The 18,766-nt window shown below is 40.5% G+C and overlaps 3 protein-coding genes across 7 annotated transcripts; 1 reads left to right on the top strand and 2 right to left on the bottom strand.

Moving 5' to 3' along the window:
* Nucleotides 1–3: 3 nt before the first annotated feature.
* Nucleotides 4–18,330, bottom strand: LOC149036939 (ATP-binding cassette sub-family C member 4-like). Of its 4 annotated transcripts, none has more exons than XM_089190498.1 (2): nt 18,204–18,330; nt 4–764 (listed from the first exon to the last, which is right to left on the bottom strand). In XM_089190498.1, exon 2 carries the CDS (start codon nt 749–751, stop codon nt 173–175), a length of 579 nt encoding a protein of 192 aa, XP_089046624.1. In that variant the 5' UTR covers nt 752–764; nt 18,204–18,330; the 3' UTR covers nt 4–172. The 4 variants fall into 4 exon arrangements, 3 of the variants coding, with proteins under 3 accessions (XP_089046624.1, XP_089046623.1, XP_089046622.1); XM_089190497.1 differs by lacking the exon at nt 18,204–18,330 and adding an exon at nt 6,588–6,919 and having other exon boundaries at nt 5–764; XM_089190496.1 differs by lacking the exon at nt 18,204–18,330 and adding an exon at nt 2,305–2,712 and having other exon boundaries at nt 14–764.
* Nucleotides 2,243–5,730, top strand: LOC149036940 (uncharacterized). The gene is made up of 2 exons (XM_089188643.1): nt 2,243–3,463; nt 3,634–5,730. Exons 1-2 carry the CDS (start codon nt 2,243–2,245, stop codon nt 5,728–5,730), a joined length of 3,318 nt encoding a protein of 1,105 aa, XP_089044769.1.
* On the bottom strand, nt 8,371–16,134 carry LOC113665147 (ATP-binding cassette sub-family C member 4). Of its 2 annotated transcripts, XR_016181572.1 has the most exons (7): nt 15,600–16,134; nt 14,674–15,056; nt 12,091–13,445; nt 11,304–11,874; nt 10,237–10,373; nt 9,774–9,922; nt 9,529–9,626 (listed from the first exon to the last, which is right to left on the bottom strand). XR_016181572.1 is itself a non-coding variant. In XM_089189183.1 (6 exons), the coding sequence occupies exons 1-6, from the start codon at nt 16,125–16,127 to the stop codon at nt 8,755–8,757; spliced, it is 3,846 nt and encodes a 1,281-aa protein (XP_089045309.1). In that variant the 5' UTR covers nt 16,128–16,134; the 3' UTR covers nt 8,371–8,754. The 2 variants fall into 2 exon arrangements, 1 of the variants encoding a protein (XP_089045309.1); XM_089189183.1 differs by lacking the exon at nt 9,774–9,922 and having other exon boundaries at nt 8,371–9,626.
* Nucleotides 18,331–18,766: the final 436 nt, after the last annotated feature.

Genomic DNA, 18,766 nt, shown 5'->3' with positions numbered 1-18,766 from the left:
TTTCAGCTTTTTTCACAAAAACCAATTTGCCTCTTCCCTTGGTTCAGTGATATCGTTCCCTGGCTTCCAGAGGCCGTAACTGATGACAAGATTTTAAGTTCTGGAAATAGTAACTCCGGATCGGATGGGCAACTTTTTTCTTTTTTGAGTGTCTAACCCGGGCTGAAGAATTTTAGGAGTAACAGAAAAATGCCTTAGTACCATTAAGCTGAACCGTACTTACCTTGTGGTACACCAGACCTCTCAAGGCACTGCTTATTCGAATCCCCAACACTTCTCCTTTATAGTCTTGATGATGCATTCCAAGACTGCCGATCAAACCATTGAAACACAAAGCCAAAGCGCATGCATAGAGGGAAATAGAATGGCCTGTCTCAGTTGACATTAGTTTGGCAACAAGATATCCGAGAGGCAATGGAAAGAGAAGGCGAGATATTGTAAACAAACTATTTCCCAACAAAATAATGATGACATCTTCAACAGAGAGCATCTGAAACACGCTTTTCCACAACTTGGGTTTTTTCCCATTTTTTTTGCAGTGAACTTTCTTGTTTTCCCAGCTTTCTCGAAACTTCTCGGTGACAAAACAGGCCGAGTTCTCTTCTTGTAACGGTAAAAAGTCATCCTGATCTAAAGGTCTTTGACTGCCTGTCTTGAGGACGCTGTTCATCCAACGAAAGAAAAGAGCGGATGTAAAACTGACTTCTTCATCATCATCACTAGATATTTTGCTGTAACCGCTTCTTGGCATTTTCTCTTGAGGCCTACAAAACAACAAGGAAATAAATGCATTGATTACCCTAAAAGACTAAAACAAATTAAAATTTCCGTTTCAATACTCATGCAATCTACAGCTAAAAATCAATGCATCATTATGTCGGAATTTCAGTGGATCATCACATCAGTCATTTTTAGGACCTTGGGCTACTGAAGCCTGATTTTGAGGATGAACATTTTTCTTATTTGAAAATATGTAATTTAGAATTTGATTTTAATTTTGTGACATGTTTTTCACTTCACACTCATAGTTAGTTTTCTTATACATATTTGACCCGCTCGCGCAGTTAACAGATGCTTGAGTATGTGATGGAAACCCCCCGGGAGGGGGGTACATGGGTCATTTTTTGCTGGGTATGTGCAGCTGGCTTCTCAGAACCTCTGCCGTATTTTAGCCTATGTTGTGGCCAATTATACACCTCATCTTTGTCCGCTTTTGGGCAAGACCGGAATGGAATGGGAGCCGTTTAATAAATATTAAAATACGGTAACAACTCTTTTACCACGAATCTTCCTGCTTATGAATCCTTACTTGCCATAATTTTCTTACACCTCGAGTCTCAAAAATGTGTAACCCCATTCTAGTAACTCTACTGAAAATAGCTGAAAATGCAACGCCATAAAAGTCAAGGCAGTCGTTAAAATGCGACCCTATCCAGCGGCACACTGTTTTAGCCTATCTCCAAGAACTTTTAACCCTCACCCCCCCCCCCTCCCCCCTCTGAATTACTATTCATAATATTCAAGCGTTAGAAATGGCAAAGAGTGATGAAGCAAAATGGCGCACGTAAGCACTCCAGGTTGACAATAGCCATTCTGCCTTGCACTGCTTATACCGTGATTGCAGCATTCCCACGTGCGTGAAGTGCTTGTAACCTTTGGGAAACACACGCATGTTACACCAAAAGACCCGCGTGCAGCAGAAGAGGCCGATTACTCGCAATTTCTCGTAGTTTTGAATTTCTCTTTTGTTTCTCAGTAAATGCATATGCTTGTATTTTTTTTACACGGATGCGATAGAAATTAATTGGAAGATCGTCAAGTGATCAAAACAACACCGGCCAAATTATGGTCATGTGCTCGGCAACGACTTTCAGAAACCGATCATATATCATTTTTACCATCAAAATAGTCACGTTTGCATAGGAAAACAATAAAACGAAACGACCATAACGAAAAGACCGAAATTAGTGTAGCAGCTGAAACGTTCGATGAAGTAAACTAATATTTTTTTATGTCATGGGTACATGTTTCCGTAGGAATTTCCATGTCCACAGCTTGCTCTGTCACTCACAAACTCTTCGTGATTCTCGCTGCTCCTTGTTATGTTTAGCGCATGGACTCTTCGAAGACCCTTCAGATTTGGTCTCTAATTTGATCATAGCACTAATCTGCAACCTTCGAAACAGCCGTGTAAAGACAATAAACATCGCAATGATCGAAGCAATCACATATATAATAAGACATGCAAATAAGGTGCAGGCACGCAAAAACCACCAACGTGTTTGTGGTCTTTTTAATACTTACTGCTGCCTTCCCTCTGAAATACGACCACGAGGGTATATGTGTAAGACCTCACACTTTCTACTGGCCGGGTTTGGAGTTGCTAACGCATTTCACTGGCTGGAATATTAGGATATTTGGTTGTTTCTCGTCTTCAGTGAACTGTTGGACTGAGTGCCCTATTTGCATAAGGAACAATGCCACGTTATTGGCTGGAGTCGAAGTATTGTTTCACTCTTTATGGAACAGTGATCTCTCTAATGGTGTTGTTCTCACCAATCTGTTTAATGGCTCTGCTTGTATTACATTCTTCCGACGTCCATGGATCAGCTACTACGTTCCACCCGAGTTCCTGGGAATTTTGAATATGCTTGATTTCTCATGTCGGTTACGCCTACGTAGGCACAGGTGTCCAATAGCCTACCATGCAAATTCATGTGCCTCATTCCATCAAGTGCTAATTGGCGATCTGGTCTTCAAACTTAATCCTGGTCCTGAGGGATGCGGTATATCAACAATTGTGAAATCACGCCATCAAAATAATGGAACTTTACGGGCGCCTCAATCACGTTCTTCATTGTCTAAATCAACAACTAGGAATGTCTCAAAGTTTACTAAAGTGCATTGTTTGTCTGCCAACTACGTAAATGGGGTCTTTTTGTCATTTTGTCACATGAATGCCCAGTCGGTGCGCAACAAGACAGCCGATTTTGTAGATTACGTCTGTGAACGTAGATATGACTTGGTTGTGATTACCGAGACGTGGCTCCAGCCCCATGATGATGCGCTAAGAATAGAACTGTGTCCTCCTGGTTACAAGTTTATTGACTTTCCACGACAAGAACGGACAGGTGGAGGCATTGGACTACTGTACAAGGATTCACTTCGTGTTAGCACGACTCGAGATGGAATTCAAGAGTCGCTTGAATTTTGCGAGTTGTTGGTCCAAACGTCGACTTCCCGCAAGATAGGGCTTGTGATCGTCTACCGTCCACAGAATTGTGATGACCACCGCAGGGTTCCCATTAACACTTTTCTGATGGAGTTTTCTGACCTGATGGAGTCCACTATTCTATCCAAAGAGCCTTTGATTGTCGTTGGTGATTACAACATACATGTGGATGTTCCTAATGACACTGATGCACTTAAGTTTTTAGATCTGCTTGAGTCTCTCGGAGTCTCGGTTTGGAGCAGCATGTGACAGAGCCAACGCGCATACGTGGTCACACCCTGGATCTTGTTATAACAAGAAAGATTGAGGATATTCTGGCGAGTCCACCACGCGCCTGTCGCTATTTCTCCGATCATGCAGCTGTACATTGTCATGTTGCCATAAGTAAGCCTTCATTTCAGACTAGGATAATAAAGTTTAGGAAAACTAAATCCTTGGACGCTGTGAGCCTATCGAACGATGTAGTACTTACAGGGCTATGTGATCGAGGTAATAGCGATCCCATCACCCCACTGGACTTGGATGTACTTGTAGAGGATTACACGACCACACTCTCTCAAGTTCTTGATCTTCACGCACCTTTAAAAACCAAAACAGTGCGGGCTAGGCCCAAGGTACCCTGGTATACCAGTGAGATAGCCGAGGCAAAAAGGCGACGCCGGAAAGCAGAACGGAGATGGAGAAGAACACGATCACAGGAAGATTTGTTGGCATTCAAGAAACTCAAGAACCACGTTACTTATTTAAGTACACGGGCTAAGCGTGCTTTCTACTCAGACTTCGTGAACGACAATAGTGAAAACCAAGGAAAGCTATTCAGGGCCACTCGATCATTGCTACTTCCTAGGAATGAGTTGTGTTTTCCAGAATACACGGACAACTCAATCTTAGCCAACGATATCGGGCGGTTTTTCGACCGTAAGATTGCAAAGATTCGGGCAGAGCTTGATGCGTGTACTCTTCATCCTGGGGCGGTGGCTGAGGATAAAGTGTTTACAGGCGATAGGAAACTTGATCATTTCAATACGTATTCTGTGGAAGATATAAGGAAGCTGGTCAGTAGATCATCGAAGAAAAGCTGTCAACTTGATCCTATGCCGACCAATTTAGTAGTCGGCATGCTTCTCCCCATCATCACTAATGTCGTGAATTCTTCGCTTTCCTTGGGACACTTTCCATCTGATTGGAAAACGGCCCTTGTGGATCCAAGACTGAAGAAGACCAAGCAAGGGACTTCCTTATCCAATTTAAGACCTGTGAGTAATCTGCAATACCTCTCTAAATTGGTTGAAAGTGCAGTTTATGATCAGACAACCGATCACGTTACTCAGTCGGGTTTGTATCCCATCCACCAGTCAGCCTATCGACTTGGTCATAGCACAGAGACTGCCCTATTGAAGATACAGAATGACATACTAGCTGCAATGGACAATCAACGAGTTACTCTTTTGGTATTGCTAGACCTGAGTGCAACATTTGACACGATTGATCACCAAGTGTTGTTGAAACGCCTGTGCGTGACGTATGGAATTACAGGTACCGCTCTTAAATGGTTTCACTCGTATTTATCAAACAGGAAACAGCGAATCCTGATTAACGGGAGCTATTCGAGTGACTTTGATCTGCCTCAAGGGGTACCTCAAGGATCATGTCTTGGTCCCTTGCTCTTCACGTTGTACGCAAGTAAGCTCTTCGATGTTGTTGAATCCCATCTCCCTAACGTTCACGCATACGCTGATGATACGCAGCTCTATATCTCATTTAAGCCGGATGGTTCTGCTACTGAGACGGATGCTGTTGACGCTCTACAAGCTTGCATCAGGGACATAAGAACCTGGATGGTCCAAGACAAACTTCGGCTGAACGATGCTAAGACCAAGTTTCTTATTATAGGTACACGCGGACAGTTAAATAAGGTTATGATAAGTGACTTGCAAGTAGGTAAGGTAAAGGTTTCTGCGGTTTACTCTGTTAGAAACCTGGGTGCTTGGTTTGATGCAAACATGAATATGACCACACATATTAACAGCATATGTCAGAATATTTATTACCATCTACATAACATCCGGCGTATTAGAAAGTATTTATCATATGATAATAGGAAGTCCATTGTACAGGCTATTATAATGTCACGATTAGACTATTGTAACGGTCTATTATATGGTACGCCCGCTGGTCATCTTGGTAAGCTGCAACGCCTGCAGAACGCGGGTGCTCGGCTGGTATGTACTATATCTAGGTATGATCCTATCACACCATCCCTGATCAACCTGCACTGGCTTCCGGTTACCCACAGAATAGAATTCAAGATAGCAATGCTAGTTCACAAATGTATCTACGGCGTCGCACCACAATATCTTTCAGACTTGATAAAAATCAAAGAGAGCTCGCGGTATCAGTTGAGATCATACCGGGGCATACTCCTAATGGACAATACCTATAGAACAAAAAAGACACTCGGGAATAGGGCGTTTGAAAATGCTGCGCCCAAAGTATGAAATCGACTCCCTCTAGAAATTAGACAATGTCAATCATTGAACATTTTTAAAGTTTTACTAAAGACACATCTTTTTAAATTAGCTTTTTATTAGTTCTTTTATTAACTCATATTTTACTTTTATTGTTTTCCGAAAATTGTAAATTATTATTATTATTATCATTATTTGGACTAGCCATTTATTACTTTAAGATTTTAGTGTTGTAATGCGCACTCGATCATATCTTTATCGCATGCTAGACTGCGCAATATAAGAAACAAACATTATTATTATTATTATTAATGGCACCAGGGCTTCTTCGGAAGGATAGATCTCGAGTTCGGAGCCGACTAATTACGACTAATTACGAGGGGTCACGCAATTTACATATCCCAAGGTACCCATAACAACTCGCTTCTACGCTATCACGTTTCCACGAGTTAAAAAGGAAAATGAAAGACGTTCATTTTAAAGGAGAAAAAGTCCTAGAGTTTTTAGGTGTACGAAAAATATCGTACAACTGGTTAAATTTGTTTCAATTTTACTGTGTTTGAGTTTAACATTATCTCATCAGGCTCCGTAGAAGAATCTTCATTCTCTAGAATGTTGAGAAGAGCTCGAAAGCTTAGAAGCTTTGCCTACACATATTTATTCAATTTTTATTATTTTTTTTATACCTGAACTGTTGGGACATTTATAACCCCTGGTGCTTACCCACAGTAAAATGTCTCGCGAAAGAACACAACACAATGACCTTGATAAGTATGCATGCCCTCTGTTAACGTTAGGCCACCATGTCTCTGCTAGTTTTACCAGAATCAGTATAATTTCAAGTATAACGAGGTCTTTTAACAAAACGATAAAGAAGACAAGCTTACCTAGACAAGTTAAATTTTGTTGACTTCACTTTGCGCTTTGTAAAGAAAGCTCTCTGAAATCCTCATTAAGTTCATTAGCCGGGTAAGTACTAAAACATGGAACGACCTAAAACCACCTAAAACCACATAAAACCACCCACAACCACCTGCAACCGTCTACAACCACCTACAACCACCTCAAAAATTTCAACAATCACCTACAACCGCCTAAAAACATCTACAGCCATTCACAAACTATCTAAAACCATCTAAAACAAGGCATAAATGTCTAAAATAAGGCGAAACGACAGCAAGTCATGTACATGAAATACGAGAATCGAACGAAACCTACACCTCCCCCTGAAATCTTACTCTCCCTGGTCCCATGTATAATCAACCATCTCACGAAATGAAATGCGAGAGCATGCCAATGATATTTTTTATTACCTCAGTAGTAAAAGACTTAAGAACTTTACAAGCAGACGTTTTGGCTCACGTTTCATTTGATTGCGTAATGGTTCAAGGTAGTGTTTTTCTCCATTTATAATCACAGCACTTGAAATGTAATTGGAGCAAAACGTGAGTCACTATTGCGTAAGTGGCACCACTCGTACAACTGCATGCTGAATGAATGCCAGCGCGTTCGTGCTAAAGAAAGACCCCGAAGGTAAGCACAGATCCCCTAAAATATTTTTAATGATCTTTCTTTCTCAAACTTTTTTCTAGACGTGAGCTAAAACGTCTGCTGGTACCCAGGGTAGAAAAAGCCAAGTCAAGTCTTGACTACGAGTTTGTTATTTTACTTTATTTTTTTTTGTAACTTGTTAGTTCATTTTGCAAAGTTCTTTAAGTCTTTTGCTATTGAGGGAATATTAAATTATTCGTTGTCTCGCCTTATTTTAGACATTTATGCCTTTTTTAGATGGTTTTAGATGGTTTGCGGGTGGCTGTGGATGTTTTTGAGGTGGTTTTAGGTGGTGTTAGGTGGTTTTAGGTGGTGTTAGGTGGTTTTAGGTCGTTCCATGTTTTAGTACTTAAGTCATCGTCAGTCATCGTAAGTCAGCCGAGTAATTGTGACCAAAGGTTACAACGCCTCGAATTTGTTTCTTTTAACGGGTGAGTGAACTCATAGAAAACACGGTTCTTTCATTTACCTTAACAGATCAAAATTTGAATAATCCACCGCCCCGGAATGAGCCGCTCAAGCCTGTACGTACGTTTTCGGTTATTTCAGCAGAATGCACCAGCATCTTAAGTGCCGCTCCCGCTAAGAGCGGTCCTCTCGACTTCCCGTCGGAAAAAAGTTTTCTTTCATTTTTTGCCCATGAAAAGGGTTTAGGACACATGTTTCAAAAATAGTTTAGTTGTTCTCCAGTTCTCTTCTTTTGCGTCGCCACAAGCCAAAAATGATTTTTGGGCAGACCACCCCTGTGAACAGCGATCGAAAGTGTAAATTTCAAAGATTTTGTCCAGCGCGCAGCGACTTCAACAATGTAGCTCACGGAATTCTATCTTTCTACAAGTTACAAGGTGTATTCAGTTAGTTCACAGACGAAATATGGAAACTTCTGCTTAAGCAAGCGAACTCAGAAAGTATGTTTGGTTTCCAACAGGGCGTGCGATGTTTGGGGTTAAAGTGGCTTCACGTTGGTGAAATGAGTGTTTCCAACCAACCCCGCAATCGCCGAACAATCAAAGAACTAAAGTACTTGATGTTATTTGTTTCCTTCGCGGAGTCTTAAAGCTTATTATGTAAAGAAGGTCTGTTTAGAATTTCGGGTAGAAGCATTTCAAGCAACAAAAGAAACATACACACTTTTAATTAATTGGTCTCAATCAGATTGGGACTTTCTTCTGATGAAAAACACTAAATAGATATTTGCATATAGATATAATTGGGAAAGAATTATTCAATTGGATGAAGCCGAGCACTTGGGTGAAACTAGCGATTTTTTAAAGTGTTTCATAACTGATCAGCTCTCTCAAAGGAGGAACAGCTTTTTTAACCAAGGCACACAGTTATCGTTACGGTTAATCTTTTATCATCTTACTACAGATACAAAAAACCGGTGCTCCATTTTTGCACCAAATGGACTTTGGTTTATGGTTGCTAGAGTCGGAGTCAAAATGCGGCGACGTGCCTCCAAGTTAAAATTTTCCTCAGTCCGTTCAAAGAGCCATGCCAGTTTCAGATCTGAGTGCTCACCAGTGAATTAAATTTGTCAAATTCATGAACTCTTCCATCTTTTAGGACCAAAATCATCTGACAGTCTTTTAAAGTGTTCAAACGGTGAGCTATAGTGATAACAGTTGCGTCCTTCAGCTTTTCCCGTACAATGTCCCAAATCGTCTGCTCTGTGGCGGGGTCGACATGCGCAGTTGGCTCGTCCAATATAATAATCTTACTTCGCTGCAGCAGCATACGAGCCAAGCAAATCAACTGCCGCTCTCCTACACTGACATTAGCACCGTGTTCAAGCAATTCGTGATTAAGCTTCGCCTCAAGATTCTCTACAAAATCTTTTAGCTGCACGTCTTCTAAGGCCTGCCATAAGTCAGGATCTTCAAACTCCTCTAAAATGTCTAGATTTTTTCTCAGTGTTCCACTAAAAAGCACAGGAGTTTGACCAAGGACCGAAATACTTCGTCGGGATTGTCGGAGGTTTATATCTTTTATTGAAATCTCGTCAATAATTATCTCTCCGTCAGCATCAGGCATGCGCATAAGAGCTGCCACTAACGATGATTTCCCAGCTCCCGTACGGCCAGCAACTCCGATCTTTGCTCCTCCTTTGATATCAAGATTTATTTCCTTCAGCACTTGAGGTCCTTCCGGATAATACGTCAATGATACATTTCTGAATGCAATACGTCCTTCACTTGGCCAATCTTTAGGGGGGTGTCTTTCTACTTTGTACCCAGGCTCACAGTTAAGTTTAGTATACGTCAGAACTCTTTCAACTGACGTCATGTAATTCTCCACTTCAGCGGCTTTTCTAACAGCATATTGAGTGATTACCATAGTTTGGATGACGTAAACAAGTGAAAGGCCAGCGAAAGCTGAAAAGATATTTGGACTGTCATTTTAAAAATTCTGAACCAAGTAAATGACCAATTAAGTAAAAATTGATTTCACTATTAAGTTCCTATTATTGTTATTTCTGCTGTTGTTGTAAGTTTTAAGATGCTCAGCCTTACTGCCGCTACCTTCTGACTGCCTTCTCAGTTTCTTTTTAAAGGACTATTAAGAGAGTGACCAATATCTGATTTCTCCTTACAATATCATCCCTGAATCAAGGAAATGATCACCAACTGAAGAGGCTCTTGACTGTGAAACAAATTCTCCTGGCCAGTTCCTAAGGAAATGTACAGAGAACAGTATAGAGAATATGCGTACTTATGTTAGGGTATGCAGAGTTTGTCATACTTTGTTTTTTAGTTACTTTTTTTCTTTTTTCTTTCTTCCTTTTTTTCTATAGTCAGCACCGGAGGGAAACTATCTAATTACTGTGACATACGTCGAGTAATGTGCACTGCACGAAATGCTCCATTAAACAACAGGTTTTGTCGCCCAATGCCACTGTCTCACTAACACTATGCTGTAACCAAACTCGTGACTATACATATTCTCAGATAGAAAATGTAACAACAGGGTCATTGTAGAGCTCACCGGCATTTTGAGAGACCAGTACTGCGGCCAGAGCAACTGCACCAACTAACAGGGAAGCGAGACAATCCAAACGGACTCCTAACCATCTACCACTGGCCATCACCAAAATGTACGACTGATTATGAACATCTTGACATCTACCGGGATTAAACGTTCACAAGGAAGAAAGTTAGCTTAATAATGATAACAATTTTATCTGGTGGCTGTACTCTGAAGCCGAACCAGGGCGCATAAACTTAAGGGGGCAAGTTTCTAAATAAACTGTAGTGCTACGTTAGTGGGGGAGTATAACAGGGTAATTAAGCATTATCAACTGAGTTGATAACGTAAATTGGCCATCGTAAAGAGTTTTAAAGCTGACGATTCGAGCATTAGCCCTTCATCAGTCGTTAGCCTTTCGCTCTGACGAAGGGCTAACGCTCGAAACGTCAGCTTTTAAACTCTTTACGGAGGTCAATTTACGTATAAACTTAAGATCGGTCTTTGGCCTATAATCATACCAAGGAAACAATGAAAAGGAAAAATTGTTACCTAGAACTTCCCGCATTGTGTAATTCACCCCACTTTCCCCAGGTCATTTCGATAATCATATGGTTTACCTGGGTCCACCTCTCTGATCCAGATAAAGGTTCGGGCCACAAATCCGCGTAAATTGTGTAGTCTTGTGTAAATTGGAATATTTGGTCCATTTGACATATTTCCTCGTGCATAATGAATCCCCAAACTATTTATACTCCAGTCATAAGAATTTTTTCTGAACGTTATCTTAAATTAGCATTTTTAGAAGTGTATTTTGTCGACAGTTGAGTAATGAAATTATGTAGATGAATTGTTTGGTGTTTTGTTTGTATGTGTGTATGAGTAGGTGTGAGGTGTTTGCTGGTTTGGTTGTTTGATTTGTGTTTGTGTTTTTTTTTAATTTTTGTAAGACAGCATACACTTATCAAAATCACGCTTAAAAGAACTCCTCTGCCCTCCCCGAAAATCATACGATCCCCCCAAAAAATCCTCCCCCTCCCCCTCCCCCTCCCCCCACCACGCGATAAGTGTCAGTGTCACTGATCTACCTGTAAAATGTCTCCACAAAATCTGCCTGCCTTCCTCTGGTGCGAATCGTGACCAGTCCTACCAGAGTCTCCGAAAAATGAGAGAAGATTGGGCTTCGGGATATCGACTCTAACCTTTTCAGCTCTCTGGCAGTCTTCAAGTAATACTTGGAAATATACACTACCATCATCGTCAGTGGAAAGGCAAGAAAGAAAAGCCAAGGATTTGTGGTAATCGATATCAGAATTAAGATGGATATCGACAAGAGATTCTGCACTGCTTCCAAGAATGTTTTGGGTAGCAGCTCATCCACGCAGCCGACATCACTAGCAAAGCGATTTAGGATTCTTCCCACGGGATTTGAATCAAAGAACAGAACAGGTGCTTGTAAAATAGCTAAAAGCATTTTATCGTGCAGACGTTCGGCGCACCTCAGACAAATCAGGAGGAAACCATAAGCTCGAACAACGGTAAATATAAGACACACGCTCACAAGACAGGCGTAAATAGAAAGATAAGTCTTGTTTTTCTGATCCTCTTGGTTTTGTTCTGTTAAAAACCAGAGCCAAAAGTCCGGAGCAACTATGGCGGCTGAAAAAAAAACAAACAAACAAAGATGCACAGTTGAGTTAGCAATTTTTTTTCCTCGTAAGGAAAGCTTTACCTAGGAATTGAGAGTGCTACAAGGTAAATTGTATTACAATATTCAATAAAGAAGAAAAAGGGAATGAAAAAAAGGTTATTTTTTTAACATTTAATGTTTTGGATCTAACTCTGAGAAAATGCTCAGTCTAGGTGCTAGTTTACCTTCAGAGATAAGAAATAAAACGCCCATTCCAATAATAATTAAGGGATGCACTCCACTTGTGAAGTAGTCCCAATAAAGCTTGGATGTAACCACTCCGATTGTGCGATCCTCCGGCACTATCTCCAAACTCTTGCCCGCATCGGGCAGGGGAAGTATTTCCTGACATTTGTCAATGTCATTGTGTTTCTCCTTAGTCTCCAACCCAACCGTCTCATATGGCTCAGTGTTGTTCTTCATTGATGCTTTAAAATGCGGGTCAACAATTGAGCTAATTATGCCTTGCTCTTGTAGCTCAATGAATCGTCCCTTCTCCAGCACACGGCCCCTGTTCAACACAATCACTTGGCCGGCATTTTCCATGTGCTGTTGATGGTGAGAGGATAAAAGAAGAACTTTGTTACCCAGTAGATCTTTCATGCACTTTTCAAAGATATGTTGACCAACTTTGAAATCGACAGCACTCAGTGGATCATCCAATAGATAGAGATCTCCGTCAGCATAAACTGCGCGCGCTAAACTAATTCTCGCTTGTTGCCCTCCGCTCAGAACTTCACCGCGTTCTCCCACAATCGTTAGGTCGCCATCGGGAAACCGCTGGATGTCTTCCTTCAGAGCACAAGCCTCGATTATTCTTTCGTACTTGGATTCTTCGTAAGGCTGACCAAACAAAATGTTTTCTCTTATCGTTCCCGAGAACGCCCAAGCAGACTGAGGCAAATAAACGACAGAACCCTGGTATTTAATTGTTCCACTCGCGTACGGTATTTCACCAGCAATCGCCGAGAGCAGAGTAGATTTTCCACTTCCTACTGGTCCGGTGATAACTGTTAAACTCTGTGGAGGTACGACTATGTCGATATCTTGGAGAATGAACTCGTCTTCACGAAGGTATTGCTTGCACGTCAAATTCGAAACACATAAAGTGGTAGGTATTGGGTTTTTTTCGTGATACGCATAGTAGGAACTGTCTCGGCTCATACTTTCAGCTTGGCTATCAGAGCAACAGATATTTGGTTTAGTTAAGCCACTTTCTGTTTGAAGTCTGTCTTTTTTACATTCATCACCAAATGAGGTCTCAGACAAATCATCCAAAAGAAGAAATTCTTCGATTCTTCCAAGCGAAACGAATGCATCATATGTTCCCATAAAGCCAACGGGCAAGTCATAGAAGCAGCTATTTTTAAGTATTCGCATAAAGCAAAGGAGCATAAAAACATCAGGAGGTTTGAGGAGTTGTCCCGTTAACACCATGACAATTACTGAAACAAGAGTAGCCATTGGAACCACAGAGTAAATCAAAGCATCAATGGTTGACTTAATGGCTGTCTTCTTCGAAATGACACTGATTTCATGCCTGAAAATAAAATTTCATCCCATGTTATATGCGAATGCTCAGTGGAATGTCATACCTAAAAATCACAAATCAGAAGGGCTCACAAAATTTGTGGCTAATAAATTTTCAAATCTAGTGCAATCTCGCCGCAAACGATAGAAAAATATTTATGCAAAGTTTAATAATAAAAGTTTTTACATGAATTATTTATTGACGTATTTTTCAAATCAGTACACTGAAGAACTTTCCAATAAAGCCCCATGGGAAGTCATTCGTTTCAGCAGTCTACCCTTCCGTCGATAACAGCAAGATTGATTAATTTAAAGTTAGAATGAAATTCTACAAGCATCGACAGGAATATCTAACCTTGGACAATTCTATCAATAATAATGGTAAATGAACAGAGTGGAGTGCAATTTCGCCTGAAATCATACGCGTGATTCGAAAATCAAACAAGCACACAGCATGGTTTGAAATCAAAAGTACGATTTCAGACAAAAAGTGCACGACACGAAGTTCAATTACCACGTGCGTTTTTACATCCATTGTGAAATCGCAAAATTCAGTCGCTCAAATACAGGATTTTTTAGTCTGTACAAAAATTTTATTGATCTAGTGCCGACCTGGTTTGTAAAAAGTTGCAGAAGTTGTCTTTCAGTTTCTTGCAGCCTGATTGGATACTCTCACCGAGCCTTGAGATCTGATTGATTGGTTTTTTTTAGTAAACGTTCTCATTAGCTGGGAAAAAGATTTAGAGGAATAAATGGAGCGATTCGTTAACAAATGGTAACGATGAACGACAATCAGATAGCGAGGAACACCAACGATTTCAAAATGGATGAAAATGTTGTAATACTATAATTAATCTGCTTGCGATGGTATAATCTCGCATCAAACGTATGCTCGTGGAATAATTGTGAAATACCTACATAACCACTTTCAGAATACCTCAATCAAAAATAAATTTACTTTCCATGGCTATGATTGCTAAACCGAGGGTTTCATCGGGGTTAGCCGTTAGCCGTGAAACAGCCAAATCATTTAACCGCTAGGTGTAAAAATTGACAAATTTTAACCGTTAGTTGTAAAAAATTAACCGTAAAAATCATTCCCATCTCCAACACCAATTTGGGTAAACCGTTAGTCTAATGGCCAAAATTTTAATCGTTTGCCGTAAAAGCCATCACCCCATCGAGACTCGAGATTTTTAGCCTCTGACTTCCTGAGTTGACATAACATCAGGCCTTACCTTCGAGTATGCTTTATTTTTTCTCGGTATTCATCTTCCCACGCATGCGTTTTGATCGCGCGGATCCCGGATACAACTTGGTTCATCAAAGAAATGCGCTGATCGGACACGGCTGCCGTGCGTAGGCGCAGCTTAGCACTGAAATAGGACATGACCGCAAAGTACGGCAGTAGAAAAAGCATGAAGATAACTCCCACTACAGCCTGCCAGCTAATCAAATATGTGATAAGGAACATTGATCCCGCAGTGCTAAAGAATGCGAAAATGGTCAAGAAAAAAAACTTGATGGTCTCTTCCTCCATTCGCTTCACGTCATTGGATATCAGGTCAATTACGCGTCCAGCTGTGAATTTCAGTAACGTCTGCTTGCTGAGAAGAAGCGTCTGCAGATCATTAAGGACATCAAATTGACTCATACTGTTCGTTTGCCGGTTCGTTTGTTCGTTTGTTTGGAGCTAGTAACAAAGAGAGTAAGTGTTCTCTAAAATTTATGAGATTACGAGAAGTCACTGATTTTTGACTAAGTCCGTCGCCCCAGTGGAAATAATTTTTCTGACAAGTGAAGATATATTTGTTATGATTTCTAGTGAGATTGTTCACTTATACTTATACAACAATTAACTGACATCGTTAACCACACCGCTGACTGGAGAAATCGCGCTGTTTTGATTGTGGCGACCACGCACTATTTTGCCCCCACAATTTTCAGCTTTTTTCACAAAAACCAATTTGCCTCTTCCCTTGGTTCAGTGATATCGTTCCCTGGCTTCCAGAGGCCGTAACTGATAACAAGATTTTAAGTTCTGGAAATAGTAACTCCGGATCGGATGGGCAACTTTTTTCTTTTTTGAGTGTCTAACCCGGGCTGAAGAATTTTAGGAGTAACAGAAAAATGCCTTAGTACCATTAAGCTGAACCGTACTTACCTTGTGGTACACCAGACCTCTCAAGGCGCTGCTTATTCGAATCCCCAACACTTCTCCTTTATAGTCTTGATGATGCATTCCAAGACTGCCGATCAAACCATTGAAACACAAAGCCAAAGCGCATGCATAGAGGGAGATAGAATGGCCTGTCTCAGTTGACATTAGTTTGGCAACAAGATATCCGAGAGGCAATGGAAAGAGAAGGCGAGATACTGTAAACAAACTATTTCCCAACAAAATAATGATGACATCTTCAACAGAGAGCATCTGAAACACGCTTTTCCACAACTTGGGTTTTTTCCCATTTTTTTTGCAATGAACTTTCTTGTTTTCCCAGCTTTCTCGAAACTTCTCGGTGACAAAACAGGCCGAGTTCTCTTCTTGTAACGGTAAAAAGTCATCCTGATCTAAAGGTCTTTGACTGCCTGTCTTGAGGACGCTGTTCATCCAACGAAAGAAAAGAGCGGATGTAAAACTGACTTCTTCTTCATCATCACTAGATATTTTGCTGTAACCGCCTCTTGGCATTTTCTCTTGAGGCCTACAAAACAACAAGGAAATAAATGCATTGATTACCCTAAAAGACTAAAACAAATTAAAATTTCCGTTTCAATACTCATGCAATCTACAGCTAAAAATCAATGCATCATTATGTCAGAATTTCAGTGGATCATCACATCAGTCATTTTTAGGACCTTGGGCTACTGAAGCCTGATTTAGAGGATGAACATTTTCCTCATTTGAAAATATGCAATTTAGAATTTGATTTTAATTTTGTGACATGTTTTTCACTTCACACCCATAGTTAGTTTCTTATACATATTTGACCCGCTCGCGCAGTTAGCAGATGCTTGAGTATGAGATGGAAACCCCCCGGGAGGGGGGTACATGGGTCATTTTTTGCTGGGTATGTGCAGCTGGCTTCTCAGAACCTCTGCCGTATTTTGGCCTATGTTTTGGCCAGTTATACACCTCATCTTTGTCCGCTTTTGGGCAAGACCGGAATGGAATGGGAGCCGTTTAGTAAATATTAAAATACGGTAACAACTCTTTTACCACGAATCTTCCTGCTGGTGAATCCTTACTTGACATAATTTCTTACGCCTTAAATCTCAAAAATGTGTAACCCCATTCTAGTAACTCTACTGAAAATAGCTGAAAATGCAACGCCATAAAAGTCATTGCAGTCGTGAAAATGCAACCCTATCCAGCGGCACATTCTTAGCCTCCAAGAATTTTTAACCCTTACCCCCCCCCCCCTCTGAATTAATATTCATGATATTCAAGTGTTAGAAAGGGCAAAGATTGATGAAGCAAAATGTCGCACATAATCACTCCAGGTTGACGATAACCTTTCTACCTTGTACTGCTTATACCGTGATTACAGCACTCCCACGTACGTAAAGTTCTTGTAACCTATGGGAAACACACGCATGTTACACCAAAAGACCCACGTGCAGCAGAAGAGGCCGATATGTCTAAACTACTCGTCTAACTCTCCGTTCCAAGGAGGCGTAACAGATTACTCGAAATTTCTCTTAGTTTTGAATTTCCCTTTTGTTTCTCAGTACACCCATATACTTGTATTTTTTTTACACAGATGCGATAGAAATTAATTGGAAGACCGTCAAGTGATCAAAACAACACCGGCCAAATTATGGTCAAGTGCTCGGTAACGACTTGTAGAAACCGATCATATATCATTTTTATTATCAAAACAGTCGCGTTTGCATAGAAAAACAATGAAACGAAACTACCATAACGAAAAGACCGAAATTAGCGTAGCTGCCGAAACGTTCGATGCAGTAAACTGACACTTTTTTTTATGTCCTGGGTACATGTTTCCGTAGGAATTTCCATGTCCACAGCTTGCTCTGTCACTCACAAACTCTTCGTGATTCTCGCTGCTCCTTGTTATGTTTAGCGCATGGACTCTTCGAAGACCCTTCAGATTTGGTCTCTAATTTGATCATAGCGCTAATCTGGAACCTTCGAAACTGCCGTGTAAAGACAATAAACATCGCAACGATCGATGCAATCACAATGGCACCAGGACTTTGGACTTCTCTGGAAGGATAGATCTCGAGTTCGGAGCCGACTAATTACGACTAATTACGAGGAGTCCACGCCAATTTACACATCCCAAAGTACCTACAACAACTCGTTTCTACGCTATCGCGTTTCCACGAGTCAAAAGGAAAATGAAAGACGTTCATTTTAAAGGAGAAAAAATCCTAGAGTTTTTAGGTGTACGAAAAATATTGTACAACTGGTTAGATTTGTTTCAATTTTGCAGTGTTTGAATTTAAGCATTATCTCATCGGGCTCCATACAAGAATCTTCATTCTCTAGAATATTGAGAAGAGCTCGAAAGCTTAAAAGCTTTGCCTACACATATTTATTCATTTTTCATTTTTTTTTATACCTGAACTGTTATTACATTTATACACCCTGGTGCTTACCCACAGTAAAATTTCTCGCGAAAGAACACAACACAATGACCTTGATAGTTTGGCCACCATGGCTCTGCTAGTTTTATCGGAATCAGTATAATTCCAAGTATAAAGAGGTCTTTTAACAAAACGATAAAGAAGACAAGCTTACCTAGACAAGTTTAATTTTGTAGACTTCACTTTGCGCTTTGTAAAGAAAGCTTTCTGAAATCCTCATTAAGTTCATCTAAAACCACATAAAACCACCTACAACCACCTGCAACCATCTACAACCACCTACAACCACCTCAAAAACATCTACAGCCACTCTAAAACTATCTAAAACCATCTAGAAAAAGGCATAAATGTCTAAAATAAGGCGAAACGATAACATGTCACATACATGAAATACGAGAATCGAACGAAACCTGCACCTCCCATTGAAATGTTACTCTCCCTGGTCCCACGTATAATCAACCATCTCACGAAATGAAATGCGAGAGCATGCCAATGATATTTTTTATATTCGCAGAGTATAATATTCTTTAGTTTTTTTTTTCCAGAAGGCACGGCAATGAATCCTACAATCTGATTGGTTCTTTACATGGTCCGTATTTTCTTACCTCTGCCCACGGGCAACGGTAACACTTGTAGTGTGACCTTCAAGAATGTTCTAGAAGCAGCTCTCTCATGCTGAGTCATCCCTGAATCAATATACAAATAGTATCTGTTGTA

This window comes from Pocillopora damicornis, chromosome 12 (genome assembly GCF_964200805.1).
Source record: "Pocillopora damicornis chromosome 12, jaPocDami1.2, whole genome shotgun sequence".
NCBI classification, from domain to species: Eukaryota; Metazoa; Cnidaria; class Anthozoa; order Scleractinia; family Pocilloporidae; genus Pocillopora; species Pocillopora damicornis.
Note: the sequence above shows the minus strand (reverse complement) of the source record. Positions and strands in the feature narration are given on the sequence as shown.